At 58.5% G+C, this 19,121-nt stretch overlaps 1 protein-coding gene and 1 long non-coding RNA gene across 4 annotated transcripts in view; both read right to left on the minus strand.

The window, feature by feature from the left end:
* Nucleotides 1-1,377: 1,377 nt before the first annotated feature.
* Nucleotides 1,378-9,233, minus strand: LOC144372364 (uncharacterized). Of its 3 annotated transcripts, XR_013432383.1 has the most exons (7): nucleotides 8,664-9,226; nucleotides 7,168-7,331; nucleotides 6,516-6,621; nucleotides 6,182-6,304; nucleotides 3,931-5,344; nucleotides 2,168-2,695; nucleotides 1,378-1,987 (listed from the first exon to the last, which is right to left on the minus strand). It is a non-coding gene; the product is annotated as an uncharacterized LOC144372364 (long non-coding RNA). The 3 variants fall into 3 exon arrangements; XR_013432384.1 differs by lacking the exon at nucleotides 6,182-6,304 and having other exon boundaries at nucleotides 2,956-5,344; nucleotides 8,664-9,233; XR_013432382.1 differs by lacking the exon at nucleotides 6,182-6,304 and having other exon boundaries at nucleotides 3,008-5,344; nucleotides 8,664-9,231.
* A 1,174-nt stretch (nucleotides 9,234-10,407) lies between these two features.
* The window catches only part of LOC144372366 (mitotic spindle assembly checkpoint protein MAD1-like), a 267,846-nt gene continuing 259,132 nt past the window's right edge, over nucleotides 10,408-19,121 (minus strand). Inside the window, exons 14-15 of the mRNA XM_078035764.1 lie at nucleotides 12,779-13,654; nucleotides 10,408-10,805 (exon numbers count right to left, since the gene is read on the minus strand). Coding sequence (XP_077891890.1) covers nucleotides 13,126-13,654 — 529 coding nt within the window. The 3' untranslated portion in view covers nucleotides 10,408-10,805; nucleotides 12,779-13,125. The remainder of the gene's footprint in view (nucleotides 10,806-12,778; nucleotides 13,655-19,121) is intronic.

The raw sequence follows: 19,121 nt of genomic DNA on the forward strand, positions 1-19,121 counted from the left end.
TTCGCTGATTCGGAAGGACCCCATGAGTGGGCCCATAAAGCAACTGGAGTAGAACCTGGCAGAGTGAGTCCTGGACACGGGTCAGCCAGGCCCTGGGCTGGTTTTAACGAGGACACTGAGGCCTTCGGGGGCGAGCACCTCCCTCCAGGTCCTCTGGGAAGGGCTCGGCCCCGCCCACCACTGCACGAGGCGCGGCTGCCCTCAGGACAGGAGACGCTCGTCTTCCGAACCACCAAGACCTGGCTCCCGGCTCTTGTTCCAGGCGACCTCAGAGAGGAGGATGTCCTTCTGGTTTCTGTCCATGCTCTAGAAGCGGCAGACGCCCTACGCGAGGCTCCTGTGATCCCCACGGCTTGACCTTTCGGGAACCCCATCCTCCTCTCCAGCCTGCCGAGGCCATGTCCAGGAAATGTGAGACTTCTCGCCACCCCTCCCTGCCCGCCTCCCGGCCAGTATCCTAATCACTGCCCCCCGGCCAGCTTGCTGCTTGCCCAGCGAGTGTGGTCTACGCGGTCTACGAGACCAGCCTTCCAAGAGCAGCCACCAAGGCTCTGGTGGCATTTGCTCCTCTGTAAATCAGCCTGTCTGCAGGCTGGGAAGTGCTCTGAAGTAGTTCAGATTAAAGTTCTGATTACAGTGGAGAGGCAGTGCAGCCAGGGCCTGGGCGGCTGAGGGAGACGGAGAGAGAGAAAGCCATTATCCCCCATTGAGGGGATCCCCGGCCCTGAGGAGGGAGGGAGCCCGAAGTCTGTCCTCCACCCTGGAGGCAGGGGCTGGCCTCGGAGGTGCTCAGAAACCTCCGGCACAGAGCCCTGGGAACCGGCTGCAGGGAGACAGACTCCCACCTCCCGCGGCCCTCCCACCCCCCAGAGCCCAGCATGGGCCGTCTCACCACGCTGGCCCTGGACCGCTCTTCCCTCCTCCCCCACACGCCTGTGGCCCTCAGCTGTGGCAGAGCCGCCCCCTCAGGAACCCTTCCCTGGACGGGGCAGCCAAGCGGCCACCTCTATATGGGCCTTTGTGTCCACTCACATCCTCCCAGGGATCACCCTGCTGGTTCCCTGGGGCATGCCATGCCTGTGTCCTGGACACAGCTCTGGGCATCTGGGGTCCCTGGAACACCCCAAAGAACCCCAGGAGAACAGCTGAGTCCTCGGTGCCTTCAAGCCCAGAGGTGGGGAGGCCAGAGCACTCCCTGGCCCTTTGGAGAAGCCCCAGGGACACAGCCATCCTCGGGGACTAAGCAGGAGGAGGAATGTGATGTCCCAGAATCTCAGAGACAGATGGGTGGGTCCTGCCCACCGCCCAGCTCTCCTCTTTCTCTCCTGCTTTGGGTCCTCCTCGCCCGGCGTGGGGTGATGGCCGCTCCCACCTGGATTCTTGGAATGGTCCCTGGTTTATTCTTAAATTCTTCCACAGGGCAAAGCCAGACACGTTTGCCAAAACTGACCCTGAACCTGGCACCAGCTGGGCAGGGCCTCGTACTGTGGGTCACCCTGTGGGCCGTCCCAGCAGGCCCTGAGTTGAGAACTGCTGGCCACTTGTACCTGGGAGGGGACGGAACCCGCTGGGCCCTCCTCTTATCTGTCTGTGTGCCAGCCCCTGGCCAGCACCTGGCCACACGTCCCAAGGAGAAAGCTGCTAGAACCTCACTTTACAAAGTCCTCAGCCTGAGCCGCACTGGCCAAGCGGCCCTCCTGGCCTGGGTAGGCGCAGATGGTTCCAGAACTCAATTTGCAGAAACCAGACCCTGAAGACCCCAGCTATGTCCAGCGCAGCATCAGCGTGGAGCGGAACCCAGAGCTGGACAGCAACGCCTGCCCTGCCCATGGCCTCTGTCAACAGGGCGTGTGGCAAGAGGCGTCCCTAGCTGAGGGGAAGCCATGTCCCATGGAGAACTGGCGTCATCTTCCAGACCTGTCACCTGACGGTGCCATATGGCGGGGGGAGGGGACACTCCTTCTGCCAGTGGTGCTCCAGGTGACTCCTGTGCTTGGAAAAGATGAACAGGGCTCCCAGAGTGTCCCAGACACAGCTGCCCACGCTGGCCAGTAGCCCAGAGACCGCAGATGGCCTCAGCAGCCACTGGAGGTGGGGACAGGGACACGTGGGCCATGGAGCCCCTCTCCCTCACCAAGGGCAGCTTCCGCTGTGTCCTTTCATTCACCTTGAACTAAAGGCCGTGACGGGGGAAGCCCAGAGCGGTCCATCCTGCATTTCCTGACGTCCTGCGGGCTCCCGGCTGGCTGAGGATGGAACCCTCCCAGGTGTCCCTGTGAGTTTCCAGGGCCACAGAAACCAGTGCCACAGACCAGGGGCTTGACCTCAGGAACTTCTCCTGTCCTAGCCTGGAGGGCAGAGGTCCAAGGCCAAGATGCAGGGGGAGGTCCATCTGGGGCCGTAGTGGCCTGGGCCCTGACAGTGGCCATGGCTGAAGTCCTTCTTCCCCAGTCGTCTGTGTCCAAATGTCCCTTTGTATTGGCACTCGTTCATGTGGGGGGAGGGCCACCCTCACGGGCCTGATGAGTTTCCCACAGAGGGGACTGGCTGACCTCTGCATGGTGTCCCCAGTAGGTCAGAGTCACAGGGACTTCCAGATGCGGAATCCCCGGGGGACACTGTCTCTTAGGGTCTGATCTGGAACCGCTTGGTCCCCAGTGTGGTGCTGCTGGAGGCCAGAACCTTCAGGGGGGACCTGGTGGGAGGAAGAAGGTCACAGGGGTCATGGGGCCCCAGCCTTGGCTAACACCGTCCAGCCACAGCACAGCCCGTGGGACGCCCAGCGGATGCCCCCAGAGCAGCTCAGAGGAGGGAGCTATCCCAGGACCTGGAGATCCGGACAGGCCAGCTGATGGGCTGGTGGGAGGGGCCAGGAGATACCCCCATTCCCCAGTGGCCAGGGAGCTACATCCCAGAGTCCAGAATGCGTCCTGACCAGAGCCGCCCTGGACGGACCTGTGAGGTCAGTTCCCCTCTCAGGGCCACAAGCCACCCTCACGATGCTCACGGGGATCCAGCTTCCGTGACCCGGTGTTTGTCTGTCACACACAGATGCAAAATGAGCCCAGCGGAAAGATCCCCGGTGGTTAGACGGCAGCACCTGACGCTGTGCACTCCTTCACTGATCCAAGAAGTATTCTGAGACCCTACTGCGTGCAGCCTAGCTCTGAGGGCTGAGGACGCTCATGATTTTAGGTCCTGGGAGCCCCTGATGTCCAGCACAAACAGCAGAGGCTGCACAGGGACAGCTTTACTTCTGCTGCCCAGGTTGTTTGGCAGCCTTGCTGCATGAAGTCCCAGGGGTGACCCTCCTTGCCTGCTGCTGCTCTGCTCGCCACAGTCTTGTCTCCCAAGAGAGCCCTGTGGTTCAAGATGGCTGCTCTAGCTCGAGCCATTTCAGCTGCATCTAAGCCAGCATGAAGAAGGCACAAAGGAAGAATGTGTGCCTCTCCCTTAGAGTCACTTCCCGGGAGGTTCCACCCACATGCACTAATGTTCCACAGGCTCTAACACAGCCCTGGGGCCACATCAGCTGCAAGGGGAGCTGGCACCCAAGTCACCCCCTAACTAAGCAAAACCCCACGGGAGCAGGGCCAGCTCACATGGCCAGAGGGCAGCTCTCCACAGCCTGAGAGACACCCAGGCTCACAAGCCCCCACCCAAGCTTGTTCCAAAGCATGGCAGGGTCCAAGTCCAGAGCTCACAGTGTCACCACCCCATGACGAGAAAGGCGGGACAGGCGGTCACCTCCGTTCAGACCTCTCTCCTGTCCCGTCCTGTGATGTTAGGGGCAGCTGAAATGCCTCTCCAGGCCCTCTCCAGAGCCTCCTCTGAAACCTGCCCCTCCCAGCGTCACTCAGGGCTTGTCCTGGCCAAAGCAGCACAGAGCCCCGTCAGCGTCCTGGGGCTGCTGCACCACATCACACCAACCTGTCGCCTTTGGACGGCACAGAGCCCTCCTCTGGTGCCTGGAGGCCGGAAGTCTGAAATCAAGGTGTCACAGGGCCATGCTCCCTCCAGACACTCCAGGGACGCGTCCCCTGCCTCTTCCAGCTCCTGGGGGTCCAGGCCTGGCATAGCCTGTGGCCACCTCACTCTGTCTCCGCCTCCATCTTCTTGGCCTCTCTTCTGTGTCTGTGTCCCTTCTGTCTCTTTAAGGACACCCGCCATCCACTGTGCCCTCTGATCACTTCCACCCAGACTTGGTTCTGCAGGGGAAGCAGGGGTGGAGACTTGGGGGAGCCGGAGGGACCCCCCAAAGCAGGGCACATGGTGGTCTGAGCCGAGAGCAATGGAGAGCTCGCAGGAGCTGGAACACAGCTCTGACGAGGCCAGCCGGGGGCCGGCTAAGGCCCTGACGAACACAGTTACGAGAAAGTTCTAGATGAGCCCAAACTGGGATTAAGCAGGAGGGGTCAGCTTGTCTCTGAGGGGCCCTGGGAGGAGCCACAGCCCATCCAGGCACTGCCCAGAGCCCTTCTCAGCCGTGGCTACCAGCCCAGGTCATGTCCAGGGCCCTGACTCTGATGTGTCCCCATGACCTTGTGGCGTTGGCAGGAAGAGCCCGCACACCTGGTCCAGGTGTGTCTAGAACAGGTGAGGAGAGTCCCACCACTCGATCCCTGCAGGAGCGCTCCGACCCAGGGCTTGGACAGGGCAGGCCTGGGAGCCTGCATTGCTCCCCCGTCCCTGAGAGAACCAAGCCGCTGGGCCCCAGAACGACACCAGGAGAGGACTGCGGAGGGCAGTGAGCACGCGGAGCCTGCTGGGAAGGTGCTGGGCTCGCCCTCTGGCCCCGGCCCTGGGCCGCAGGGTCGGAGGGCAGCCGGGTTCCAGGGCCCTCCACCGCCCACCCTTGTCCAGCGCCCACCAGAGGCCCCGGGCCTGAGTCTCCTGGGTGGACCTTGCCCTGTCGGTCCTCCAACCCATATGGAGTTGTCCCTCCAGGTTGCCAGGAAGACCCTCAGACTGGAGCAGGGGTGCAGGAACCTCCTCCAAGCCCCGCGGTTGTCCTGGGCAGGCACCTCCCGCCCCGCGTGCTGACTGACGGCCCCATGTGTTTTCTTTACAGTGGGGCCGTGTCCAACCACCAAGTACACAGTGCTATTTCAATGATAATCACAGGCTCCCGAGCCTGCGCAAGCTCCACTATCAGCGGGTGCCTGGGCCACCTGGCAGGGGAGGACGCGGCCCCCCACCTTGGGGCACCTCACAGGGCATCCCTGCAAAACAGACTGTGACTCTGTAGGCCCACCCGATCCTCACGGACAGTCGACTCACAGCCCTGCCTGTGACCCGTGGCAGTGGGGGACTCGCAGCCGACGATCCAACAGCTCCCCGCAGCCTGTGTGCCAAGCCAAGCTGGTGGCCAGGGTGGATGGCCGGGGCCCGCCTGCACCTCCCTGCATCTCCTCAGCCTCGAAGCAGATGAGAAAACAGCCTGCAGACTACGCGCAGGACCCAGCAAGGTCCAAGGAGACGAAGAGCCCGACAGCAGTACCCAAAGCACAGGGCAGGGTCCTCCGGTGGCTGTGACCAGCCAGGTGGCCCTGTCAGTGCCTGCACTGGGCGGGTGGGGGGTCTGAAAACAGCGAAGCTCCGCCCTGCATCCTGGGGGGCCTCTGACGTCCAGGGCCAGCAGGGCTGGCTCCCCTGACAGCTCTGGGCAGGACCCTTCCCGCCCTGTCCATGGGCCTCACTGCAGCCCCTGCCCTCGTCTCTATACCGCCTTCTCCCTCTGCGCCCCTTCCTCTCTCTTAAAAGGGCACCAGTCGCTGGATTAGGGCCCCACTCATCCAGTGTGACCCCCCTTCCTAAGGACGTTTGCAAAGACAGAGTAGCCAGCAAACTCAGGTGTCCAAGAAACGCCTCCAGAGTCCTCCTCCAGGTCCCGGCAGCGATGCTGGGCAGGCAGAGGTGGTGGCTGCCATGGTGCGTGGAATGGGGCTTTCTGTTACTTGCCAGCCTCCCGGTGTCACCTGGGCGCAGGTTTGAGAGCCTCTATCCAGGCCATCTCAACAGCTCATGGCCAGGTTTCTGACTCCTTTGTCACCTAAAAGCATAGCTCTGCTCTTCCCCTGCTCCATCACTTCTCACAGCTCCCTACTGCCTGTACCAGCCACTAGCATTAGCTCTCCCTGCTTCTCTGGACACCGTCCACTCCCACCAGGTCCAAGCACACCTGTAGCAGCCCAGCTTGGCCTGTGGGGGCGGCTTGTCACTCCCCTTCTCCACCCATTTGTTGGCTTGGTCAGCTGACATTTAGGATGATTCACCACGCGTGTCCCAGGTGCTGTTTTAGGTGCTGGACACAGAGTAGCCAGTAAACCATCCCTGCCTCCCTGTCCTTGTGGAGTTCTGGGGAACCACCCACCCCTCCAGACCCACCGCTCTCAGCATCGGCCTCAAGGCCCTGGCCCACACTGGCTGCCCTGTTGAGGCCCACCTCCCCTAATCTGTCCAGCGCCCACACACACCTGGACCCCAGTTCCAGCCAGGGCCTTGGTCCTGCTCACCTCTGACCCCAGGTGCTTAAACTCTCCTGAGACTGGAGGAAGTTGATCAACGTGTCCAAGGGAGCACTTGGTGGCTGGCCCAGACTGTACCCCAGCTCAGGGGGCCCTGGAGAAAGGAATAGGACCCAAAAATGTCATGGACACGGAGAGGGAGGGTGCGACAGACTGAGAGGAGCCTCCTGTGGGAGAGGCCAGGGGCTGGCCGGTCGGCTCCTCCCGAGCCTGACCCAACCTGCTGCAGGGGGCTCCTGTGTGGAGCTCCCAACCTGGCCCCTCGGCCAGCGCTGAGCCGTCCCTCCCCTTCCCTCCCATTCTCTACCTCCCATTCTCTCCCTCCCTCCCTCCCTCCCCTTCCCTCCCTCCCTCCCTCCCTCCCTCTCCTTCCCTCCCTCCCTCCCTTCCTCCTCATCTCCTTGCTCTCTAGCTGCTCTCTGCTCTCCACACCCCTTGTCCTTCTCAAGAGCTGGCCAAGAGGACCCGAAGGACAGCTAAGTCACCTCCGGGTTCCGTGAGCCCCTCCCTGCTCTGCACACTTGGGTCATTTCTGGGCAGATGAAGGATCCACAAGACTCAGACCCACAGGGAAGAGGCCCAGGGAAGAGGCCCTGCACAGGACAGAGGAGGCAGAGAGCAGAGCAGTGCAGCTCCTCACCAAGAGCAACAGGGACTGGCCACTGAAGCTGGGCAGGGCAGGAGGACCCTCCAGTGCCTGCAGCGGGAGCTGGCCCTGCACACCTGGACTCCGGACTTCTGGGCCTCTGAAAGAAGAGGCTTCTGTGGTTCAGAGTCCCCTGGTGTGGATGTTGGTTCCAGCAGCTGCAGGACACGAGCAGAATAAACCCTAAAATGCCAATCTCCCCCTGGCCCTTGTGCTCCCGTTTTCATCACACACAAAATAAAGATCAAATCCTCAAGGCGCTGAGTCTCCAGGGCCCTGCGTGGCCGCCGTCCACAGCCCGGTCCCTCTCCTGCTGGCCCCAGCCATGGAGGCAGTGCTGACTCGGCCCCTCTGCTGGATGGCTCTCCCCTCCCCGCTGCCCACAAACTCCCCTTCAACTCTGTCCCTTTCTCTCTAACAGGGTTTCAGCTTGGAAAGACTTAAACACATGAAAGAGAACCCCCTGCCTCAGACCCCGCCCGGGACCCCAGTGCAGCACAGGGAGCCCTGAGGCCAGCCTCTGCCCCCTCTGCCTCCTTCCTGCCCGATTCCACCTCTCACTCTCCGCCTGCCTCTTCCCTCTGCCCCGTGGGGTGTCAGGAGTACTCAGCAAGTTTCACAAACAGCACCCTATCCTGCGACTACTCAGCAAGCTGCTTTGTTGTCAGGGTCTGACTGTGGCCCATCCACGTTGATAAACGTCCATGGGTCCGTGTGTTTTCCCGGGCGGGCGCTGTCTCTCCTGTCTCTCCTGCCCCTCCCTCTCCTCGCCCAGCCCCCAGCCCCCACCGTCTCCACTCCCCGCCTGCAGAGGTGCAGCCCGGCCTGGCACCCCGGCTCTCCCTAGACGGGGCTGTCAGGCTGCTCTTTGCGGGTCTCTAAGCAGGCGTGTGGATGTGCCTCTGGTCACTGTCCCAGGAGAGAGGCCAAGGGTGGCAGTAAGTGAGCGGTTTCAGTTTTACTGCCCATAATCCAGTTACTCTCCTGGGAGCTGCATCAACTCCACGCCCCACAGTGGAGAGTCCGCCCGCCTTCCTGCCTCCGCTCGTCCAGCAAGTGCTTACTTAACTCCTACCAGCAGGAGATGACCCGCAGGTGCTGAGCAGCCCAGCACAGGACAGGCAGAGTGGACACCGGGCTGTCCTCCTGGACCACAGACCCACAGCTGACCGGTTTGCCCTGGGGAGAGCCAGGCACAGCTCTGTGCCTCAGTGTCCCCATCTAAGGTATTTGATAAATTCTAAAACACACATGTAAGTAGAGATACCTGCACAGGTGTGCGTACACCTGCACAGGTACGAAAACAGACGTGGACACTGGAACAGACACACAACCCAAGGAAGGTGCGAACACAGGTGCAGACACAGGTGACCCAGCACAGATACAGACAGCCATGTAGATGTGGGCACGCGTGGCCCAGGTGGCCTTGAGCACACACAGGCCCTGTGTGAGTGGCCCCTGTGCCTCGGGTTCCCACCTAGAGCACCCACCAGAAGCCCAAGGAGGAGGATCCCGCAAGATGGTGATGCAGGGCACGGGTCAGCGTCGAGGCAGCGCAGGGCCCACATGGCCGTCTCCCCAGGTCTAGGTCCTGCCAGCACAGACCAGCAGGAACTCACCGTGGTCAGCGTGGGCTTATGGCTCCTGGCAACAGAAGGATCACACACCGTGGGGAGCCCTGGGGCACGTCCCTGAGAATCAGGAGAGCGCCTTCTAGATTTAAGGTCACATTAGGAGATCTGAGGGTTTGGGGGATGCAGGGCTTTGCTCTGGATTGGGTGCTGCCGGAGAGTGGGGGTAATTTGGTGTCTGCTGTCTTCATTGTTTGAATGTAGAAGGTTGGGACAGTGGGTGAGGGTGAAGCTTTGATTGGTGAAGAATGTGCTGTCACTCCTACTGGTCAGGCTGGGGCAACTGGTCCTTCTGTGACCTGTGTTCAAAGTGGTCATGGAGTGACCGTTTACACATTAGAGCAGGAGAACTCTGAGGCCCCTCCCTCCCATAGACCCTGCTGCTGTAGTCACTGGGGTCTCTGGAGGGTCATCCACCCACTAAACAGGCTTCTGACTTGGATCCTTGCTCAGCGACCCTGTGGTCCCAGGGGTGGCTGGCCAGCCTCGCCCCACCAGCCTGCGTGTCCCGCCACGGGGCAGACCCTGTGGTCCCAGGGGTGGCTGGCCAGCCTCCCCCCCACCAGCCTGTGTGTCCCCCCACGGGGCAGACCCTGTGGTCCCAGGGGTGGCTGGCCAGCCTCTCCCCTCCCCAGCCTGTGTGTCTGGTCTTCCCAGAAATCCTCAAGGGAGGAGGTTCCCAGCCTCCTCAAAATCCAGAGGACCTGGACTCAGGCAAGAGGGACGGACACTGGGAGGGCCTCCCTCCACTATGTCCACCCCGTGTGACAAACAGAGCAAAGCACCAGCTCATGTGGCCGGCAATGGTGCCCACGTGGACAGGTGAACGTCTTTTAACTCAGTGATGGTAGTGGGCAGCGCAGTGTCCCACAAAATCATGTCCACCCAGATCCCAGGATGTGGCTTTATTTGAAAACAGGGTCTTTGTGGATGTCATCAAGCTGAGTCCATAAAGGATTTCGTGGCCCTTGGCCCAATGACTGGCATCCTCAGAAGAAGAAAGGACACAGAGACCCAGGAAAGCAGGCCACACGAGGACAGAAGCAGAGGAGGAGTGACATTCTTCAAGCCCAGGTCTCCAAGATGTCAGCAGCCACCTGAAACCCGGAGAGAGGCTGGGAAAGGGCTCGATCCTCCCTCCCAGCCTCGGCAGCACCACCCCAGCCCACACCGGGGCTTCAGGTCCTGAGAATGGGTTCTGCTGGTGTAAGCTGCCCAGTGCACGGGGACTTGACATGGCAGCTCAGGAAACCTGCATAGGGACCTTGGTGGCCGTTCCCCTGCCTACTCCCTGTCTGTCCCCGAGGGTGGAGGACAGGGACCCTTCCTGGCATGGCCCAGCCCCCTCATCCCCGGGCTCTTGCTCAGGCACCCATCCTGCCTTGGCTAGGTGGTGGCTCCTGCTGCTTGGCCCATGGAGCCGCCCTTGGGTAATGACCATCATCATGTGACTGTGGTGTTGCTGGCACTGGTGATCTGTCATTGTTAACGTTTATGAAGTGACTGGTCCGTCTGCAGCAAATGATAATAATAAAAAATAGGAATTGCTCCCCTCTGAAGGCCACGACCCGCAGGGAACCAAGTGTCCGGGAAGGAAGAAGGGCCCCAATGCCTGGGTAGTGCCGGGACAGGACCAGCAGGTCACTAAAGACCCCAGGCTCCTCTTCTCAGCCCTAAGAGCCCCTGGAAGTTGTTGGCTGATGCTGACCTCTAGCCGTTCCAGGGAGGCAGGAGAAGGTGGCCATCCATTGGCCATCGGTCAGTGCCCGTGACAAGCCCAGATGGGTCAGGCAGACCCAGAAGGAGGAAGGAGTTGAACCCAGACCTGTGTCTGCCTCAAGTAAGACCAGGGCTCGGGGCCAGATACTCACGACTTCTACGTGGGGTCCTGGAGCCAGGGAAGAGGTAGGGTGACCGCATCCCCCAAGGCAGGCACAGGGAAATCACAAGTGCACGTCACTCCTGGATGACCAGTCCACCGCCATCTTCACTGCCTCCATGCTATGAGAGAGTCAAAATGACCAGTGTCAACAGGGAGCCTCACCCACTGCTGTTGGGTGACAGAAGCCCTGTCCCCCCACCCCCCTGGGGACCCCTCACAGGATGCGCAAGTCTCCATATGGGTTTCAGAGGAGACCTGCACAGACTGCCCTTCTGGGAAGTAGCAGGTGGCCTCTGCAGCGCTCCACTGTTGGGGTCAGGGCAGTGTCCCTCAGCTGTCCCTCATCTCAGGAAGCACCTCCTGCCAGCCCCTGAGGCTTCAGAGGCCAGCCCCTGTCCCAGGCCAGCCCCCATCACAGCGGAGGCCATCCCCTGTCCCAGGCCAGCCCCCGTCACAGCGGAGGCCATCCCCTGTCCCAGGCCAGCCCCCGTCACAGCGGAGACCCTGATGGAATCCACACAGACTGGATTTGGGCTGGAGTCAGTGGGTCAGGAGGAAACAGGGGGCTGGGGACAGGGCAGCTGAGGAAGCCAGGCCAAGGTCTGTAGGACGAACCGCCCAGGACCGTGCACACATTGGGTGGCTAATTCAAGGACATGCTGCCCTCAGTGTCTTTGATCAGGACCTAAAAGTTCCTGTGATGACCAGGTCCCTCCAGGGGCCAGGCCCTGGGGACAAGCTTCTGTGTTCACATTTGAGATCAAGACTCGGACAGCAGGTGCCGTTCCCGGTTTGACAGGTTCCAGTTGGATGGGGAGAGCCCCTGGCCCAACCCCTCCATCCGGCCAGCTGCTGTCCCAGTGTGGACCTCCCTGGGGGCCGGGCCTGGCTGAGGGAGGGCACACCTGGAGGTACAGCATAAACAGTGACCAGGCGGGGCCTGCAGCCTAGGACACACCTGCCATGACACACCTGCCCAGGGAAACCATCTTTGCCTGGAAGGAGCAACTCGCTTCAGAGGACGATTGTAAGAGAGAAAGGGGCAACTTTGCAGTGGGAGGGGCCGTTGCCATGGGAGGGGCCATGCAAGAGGGAGGGGCCGTTGCCATGGGGAGGAGAGAAATCTGGGTGCCTGTGACCAAGTCCCTCTCTCAGGGGAAGGGGCGCTGCAAGGGGCCTGAGCAGGAAGAGGCCGTGACTGGAGGCTGGAGTGGGAGCTGCCCACACTGGCCACACCCCGAGGTGAAATGCTGGCCCTTTGACACAGGCCACAGAGTCAGCCACCGGTCAACGGGGATGTACCCTGCAGGGGGGCTGCAGCCAGGCAGCTCCCACCCCAGGAGCAGTGCTCCAGGCCCGCACAGCTCAGCCTGGAGACAGCTGCCAGCCTGAAGGGGCAGGAGCAGCATCTATTTCACAAACATTTTTCTGCCAAAGCATCACAGGATCCCCAGTGAGCTGCAGCTCCCCGACCTCGTCTCTGTGACAGCATCCACCCTCTGTGGCCACCTCCCCCCGGGGCCGCACCACAAGCAATTATCCCGGTCTCTGCTGCTGAACCCTGTCACTTCCTGTGTAGGGCCATCGAAGACAGATCCCCAGGGGCCAGCCAGGTGCCAGCTGGCGGATCAGAGAAGGTAACAAACAGGATTGATATGTTTAATCTAACGCCAGGACTCTTCACACTGGGAAGGACGGGGCTTCGTTTATCAGGATTAGACAGCTCTCAGCAGACAGAGCCGTCCAGACCTCACCTCTCCTGTGTGAAGGCTCCATTATTAAACCCAGGCCCGGCCCCCGAGCGCTTCCTCAAAGGAAAACGTGTGCTTTGTCAAAGGTCTCCAGAGATAACAGCCCCCTGTCCCCTGTCTGACCCCTCCGTCAACAAACAAGGGTCTCCGTGTGGGATTGTGCCTAGCGTGGCTCTCTCACCCCCTTCCTGCTTTGTGACTTTACAAAGTGTCCTGAGGGAGAGAGAAAGCTGCTCCCTCCACTGCATCCTCAGCCCGAGGCTTGCTGGCCACAGCATCCCCTGACCCTGCCCGAGGCCCTGCAGGCAAAACCAACAGAGTCTAAAGACACTCAGCCTCACCGTTTTGAAGTTGAGATGGCAGGAGCCGGCAGGACTGTGGGGACCAGGGACATGAGGGTGGCCCGGCAAGTCCCTGTCGTCCCATGTCAGGGTATCCCACCCGAGGTCCAGTGTCAGCATCAGTAGCATGCACCAGTGAGCATGCAGGTTTCGGCCATGCTCCGGGCCCCTGCATCTGCCCTTTAAGTAAGCCTCCAGGTGATTATGGTGTCGACCAGAGATTGAGAGCTAATGGCCTCAACCTGTGGGGGTGGGGGTGTGGAAAGCCCATCTGCTTGGGCCACATGACCAAGTGCCCTCGTCTGGATGACTTCAACAACCCAGTCCTGGAGGCTGGGAGTCTGAGATCAAGGTTTGGCTGGTTTCCTCTGAGGCCCCTCCGTGGACATCCCCTCCTGAGCCCTCACATGGCTGTCCCTCTTAGGACACCAGTCTTGTAGGGTGAGGCCACCTGGTGACCGCTTAATCATTTCTGGAAAGACACCAAATACAGAAGCCCTTTGACGTATGAAGGGGTCACCCCCAATAAGTCCATTGTAAGTTGAAAATACATTGAGTCGAAATGCATCAAATGCCCCGGATCCACCCAAGAGCCCGCTCAGCAGCACGGCACGCTGGAGAGGGTCACTTGCTCCCCTGGTGGTGGCAGGGCTGAGAAAACTGCCCAGCTGTGCAAAACAGGACCTCACCCATGCCACCAACCCAGGAAGGATCAGATTCAACGTTCCAAGTGCAGCTTCTACCGAATGATTCCAACTCTGCAGCATGACGGAGTTTAATGTGTAAATTGCACCTTCCGAGGTTGGGTCCTTCTGCAGTCCAGTCTGAGCTCCAGGGTTAAGACTCAGCATGTGAACTCTGGTGGACACATTGGCCCTAACAAGAAGCCAGAAAGAAATAGATCAAGCCACAGCTCCCTCTTAGCTTGGTACGATGACACTGGCACCACAAATTTTGGTCCCAGAACCCAGTTCTGCATATGCCAGGTCTCTCAGCAGCAGCTCAGGGCTGACAGCAAGTGGGAAGGCAAAATTTGCAAGACTGGGTCCATGGGGCGGGGAGGGGGTGGGGTCAGGGAGAGAAAGACACGCCTCTCCCCCATCACACCCTTCCTTGCTCACAGAGGTGCTTCTAGAGGAAGAGAAACCCCAGCTCCTGTGCTCAGCTGCATGGCTCACCCTTTGCCCCAAGAGAGAGCAGTTTCCTGGCTCCCTTAACCCCTCCCCCGCCCCAGACAAGACCCTCGTCTCCACGTGCTCCATGGCTGCCCCTGAAAGCCTCCGCTACTCAGCCTCCATCTTCTTGGGTCTTTTCAGCTTCCCCAAACTCCTGCACGTGGTCACACAAGTCCCAAGCTTGGGGGAGAGAAACAATGGGCCAGCTGACCACACGAGCAGACCCACACTCACCACCAGTGAGTTCAGGACTGAGGCCAGAATTTCATCCTCATTCGCTGGAGTCTCCTCTGGGGTGGGTTTCCTGGGTCTACCCCCTCAGTTTACCCCAGGCCTGGAGGGGCAGGAGGTGGGCATATCAGGGCCCACCTTTGACTTGAGGGTCCCTGCCAGTCATCTTTCTATCACAGGATGTCTGAGATAATCCACTTAAAGGAAGAAAGAGTCATTCTGGCCCCTGGTCCCTGAGGTTCACACCCCGGTGGCTTGTCTGTAACCCTGGGCCTCGGGTGAACCAGAACAGCATGGCAGGGAGCAAGTGGTAGAGCAAAGTCACCTCGTGGTGACCAGGAAGCAAAGAGAATGAAAAGAAGGATCCAGGGTCCCTTCAAGGGCACACCTCCAGTGACGACTTCTGCCACTAAGTTACCCTCCTGAAATTACCAGCACGTCCCAAGAACATCATTGGCTGGAGGCCAAGTCTAATTCATGAGCCTTTGGGTGACATTTAAAATCCAACCCATAACTTCCCAGCCCTGGTCCCCCAAAGACTCATGTCTATTTCAAAATGCAAAAGGCATTCCGTCCACCTCCAAGAGTTCCCACGTTATTAACTGTTCCAGCATTCTCTGAAGTTCAAACTCAATTTCTCTTCTGAGACTCAAGGAAAACTCTGAGCTACAAGCCTCAATAAATATTAAAAAAAATACAAATTACATGCCCAATGGGACAAAGTGAACATTCCCATTCCAAAGAGAGGAATGGGGCATAGAGAGAAAGGGTGGGACTGAAACCCAGCGGGCGAACGTTGAATCCTGTCGCTCCACATCTGTCACCCATGGCACACAGTGGTGTCATGTGAGCGCCAAGGGGCTTAGAGACCCCCACCACAACCTGCTGGCTCTTTCTCAGGTTGCTCTGCTCGTGCCCACTGTCTCCCTTGGCAGATGTCACATGTTCCTGCATCTCTAACTTCTCGTGGTCCCTGCTTCGGCCTCACTCCCATGGCTGCATGCATGTCCCTGCCTGGAACTGCCCACAGGCACTCCAACCCCATCACATACTGCCTGGTTTTCCAGAATTGCCTTTGAAATCTCGGTGGAAATCTCCATGACCCTACAACTGCTGCATTCCTCATTCATGCAAAACAATTATCAAATAGATGACACGAATGTCCAGCACCAGTGGGAGCAGTAGCCAGGTCTCTGTGGATCACAGGTGCAGCAAACATTGAATGCCCAGGTGGCTGAGCAAAGCCAAGCACACCAGAGTCACAAGGGCTTCCTCGTAACCCCATGCACGCAGGGTGCCCCAGAGCTCTCTGTTCAAACAAGTTTTTGAGCCTGCTGTTTGTCTCGCTGATTCCTGAGACACCCTCCAAGCTTCTTTCCTATTGTCCTGATGTAAATTAATCACTTTCCTTTTAATGGTGCTAATATACTTAGTACCACATTCTCCTTATCTGCAACTATATATACACTTTGTGTGTGTGTGTGTGCACACGTGTGCAAAAATGAAAGTTTTTCAAATCTTTCTGCTTTTCTTTTTGTTCCTGATTCTCATTGTAAATATGGCCAAATGATATCATCAATATCCATGTCACTGCCTGAATGCCGGGCTGCCTTGAAATTTCATCCAGCAAATAAACTAGTCCATCACCTTTAAATTTAGCTTCACCCAAAGTCTCAGGGTTTGGACGACATGTAGACAAGTTCTTTGCCAGAAGGTAATGAAGATGGCCTCTAATCTAATTCTTAGTAGATTCTGCCTTTCCATAGGAGACCTCATGAGCACAGTCTTTACTGTCCACATTTCGGTCAGCATCCTGGTCTTCTGAGCTCCCACAGACATGACCATTAAGCTCTGCTTCCAGCATCTAAGACTTTTCCTAGGACACTTTCCAATATTTCCTAATTCCTCCTGAGAACCACTTCCAACGCTTTCTGAAACGCATGATCAGGCCACAGACCCACTCCTGGCACTGATTTTCTGTTAGTCGGCTTCCAACACTCGGATAAAATATCAGAGAAAATTAACTTACAAAGAGAAAATGTTTATTTTGGCTCATGATTTCCAAAGTTTTAGTCCTGTGGGTTACTTGGCCCCATTGCCTTGGGTCTCTGGAGAATCAGGACATCATTGTGGGGAGCATGTGGTGGGGAAAGGCTTCTCATCTCATGGCGGGCAGGAAGAAAAGAGAGCAGGAGAGGAAGAGGGACTGGCACACAATACCCCCTTCAAGTGCACTCTCCCAATGGCCTAATTTCCTCAAGTTTCCAACATGTGAACAGCACCTTCTGTTGAGGACCAAGCCTTCTACACATGCACTTTGGGATACATGTGAGATGCAAACCCCAACAGTCATCTATTTCAATAAAGGCCCCTGAGCATTTTCTGGCTCCACACGTCTCTACTTTCAACCTGGCTACTTACTGAAGACAATGTGTTGGTTTTTCTTTGCATTCAAAATTTATCAACAGGATTCCTGTCAGAGCCAACCCATGAGGTGTTTTCTACTCCAAGGAGAAGACTCGAGAAGAACAAGGGATCTTGTGGGGGTTTTCAGGTACCCTGCCCGAGTCCCAGATTTATCAAAAGTGAAACAGGATGAATAATTCCTGAGGCACAAGGTGGAACAATGGGGGGGGGACTCTTGCTAAGTCTGAGATAGCCCACTGAGCATTGTACATAGATTTAAAAAAAATCTGTTTAACCCTCAAAATGACTCAGTGATATGGATCCTGCATCTCACAGGCAGGAAGTGAGACACAGAGTTAGGGTTGGGTATCCTTCTGGAGAGAAGCACAGCTCGTACGCAGTGTACCCCAAGTAGGATGCTGGCCATCCTCGGCGCCCTGTGCTATAGGCACAGCACCTCCACCTCTGCTTTCATCTCTCATGCCTTCCGCTGTGGTCTCTTCTCTAGCTTTTATGGGGACACTAGTTATTGGATTTAAGGACCACTTAATCTGGCATGATGTCATCTCAAGCCTTGCCGTAATTGCCTCCGCAAAGACCTTCTTTCCAAATAAAACCGCATTCTGAGGTTCCAGTGTCTAGGGGGACACCCTTCAGTCTAATACAAACCCTGTTTCTTCTGCCCTAACAAAATCCTGTAATCTAGGTAGTTATTTCTCAGAGTTCTGGAATTTAAAAGCCCAAGATCAAGACATGATTCCTACGTCTGCTGAGGGCTGCTCTCCTTCACGGTGGCCCCTCTGCTGCGTGCTCACGTGGCAGGAGGTGCAAACGCTGTTCCTCACATGGAGAGTTAGAAGGGCCAAGTGCCTCTCTGAGCCGCTTCAGTGAGGGCATAAATCCCCTTCACAAAGGCAGGACCCACCTCTTAACACCAGCTCAGTGGGCATTAGGCTCTGCATGAGCTTGGAGAGAGAAACATTCAAACCCCAGCACGTGCTAAGAGCAAAGCCTCTGGCTCTGGAGACGGTTAGCGGCACTCAATCCCTTCCCCTCCCCTCCGGCTCCCGTGGCACAGTTTCCTCCACAGTCACTGGCAGGGGCTCCTCCTCTCTTACCTGCTCTCCCAAATTCTGTCCCCCCATACCTCTCTCAACAGGCACCCTCTCATCCCCTGCCAGCCCCAGGTCCCTACTAAGGGAGCCCCCTGGACAGCTACCTACCCGTCCCACTGCCCATCTGCCCAGAGTCTCCTTACCCTTGCCACCAGCCCCAACAAGCACTCCCCCTGCAGGCAGAGGTAGAAGCCTCGGGAGAACCTTCAGGGTGAGGGCAGAGAAGAGATGGAGAGAGGAGGGGGCAACGTGGCTCAGGAGAATCACAGTTCTGCCTGCCAGTGCCTGACCACATTTGGGGGGAGACAAGGATGTCAAGCTCCAAGGCCCTGTGGCCCCCAGCCCAGAGTCTCTGGAGACCCATCCTACTGACCTCACCCAGGAGACGGCCCCTGGCATGTGGCCTCAGAGGAACAGCAGGAGTGTCTGGAGGTCAGGAGTGGCCAGTCTCTGCCCTGCCCTCCCTGAGCACATGCTCTGAGCTTCCTGTCTCCATTCCCAGGAGGAGACCCCAGGCCCAGGCTTCTCTCTGCAGGGCTGCCTGGTTTCGGCTCCTGCAGGACCAGCTGGTGGCTCTGCTTTCCTGACCTGGACAGCCGGCTGGCACCAACCATCCCCCGTAGCTTGTCCTTCAGGACTCCCCTTGTGTTTTAAGGTGTGGTCCCTCCAGTTAGAGGTAGGAGTCCCTGTGCCTGGATTTAGGCACCTCGGAAAGGAATGGTGGGGGGCACATCTTCAGAGGAGCCCGCCCCGACAGCTCTGTGGCCCTGGGAAGCTGCTGAAGCTCTCTGGGCCCAGCGTCCTCTTCTGTAGGGCGGACGTGACGCTCATGTCCCTCACAGGATTGCTCTGAGGCACCAGGAGTAGTCTGACGCAGCAGGGCTCTCCAAGCCAGTGAACTCAGGTGAGGAATACATTAAAACGAGTGCTTTTCTGGTGGTGACAGTTTCAAGTGAGTTTTTCCCGAAATCGGTGAGGCTTCTAGTGTCCGGGGGCAGCCCCTCCCCTCCCCCCTCCCTGCCCAGCACTGTTGTGATGCTTACCTTGACACATGCTTGTCAACATGGGCACGGGAAGGTGCCCATGGCATTTAGCAAAGCAAAATAAATGGTTCCTCCTGTCCGACTCAGAAGTCCTCCTGTCCCCAGGGACGGAGAGGCTAAAGCGTCCCTCAGTCACCTCTCCAGGACACAGGAAGATAAATACAAACCAGAGGCCCGCGTCTGGGAGCCCCAGGAAGGCTGGCAGGGTGGGCCGGGCCTACTGGGGTAAAGGTGCCCCTGGTGAAGTTCACTACTGCTGCCGCCGTGCCACCCAGGGAGCCCTCCCCTCCCTGGGTTCCCGCATGTGCACTCGCCCTTCCCGCTGCCCCAGCCTCGCGGTCTGCCCTCTTGTACAGGCACAAGCCACCATCTT

This window comes from Ictidomys tridecemlineatus, assembly GCF_052094955.1.
Source record: "Ictidomys tridecemlineatus isolate mIctTri1 chromosome 12 unlocalized genomic scaffold, mIctTri1.hap1 SUPER_12_unloc_7, whole genome shotgun sequence".
Classification (NCBI taxonomy): domain Eukaryota; kingdom Metazoa; phylum Chordata; class Mammalia; order Rodentia; family Sciuridae; genus Ictidomys; species Ictidomys tridecemlineatus.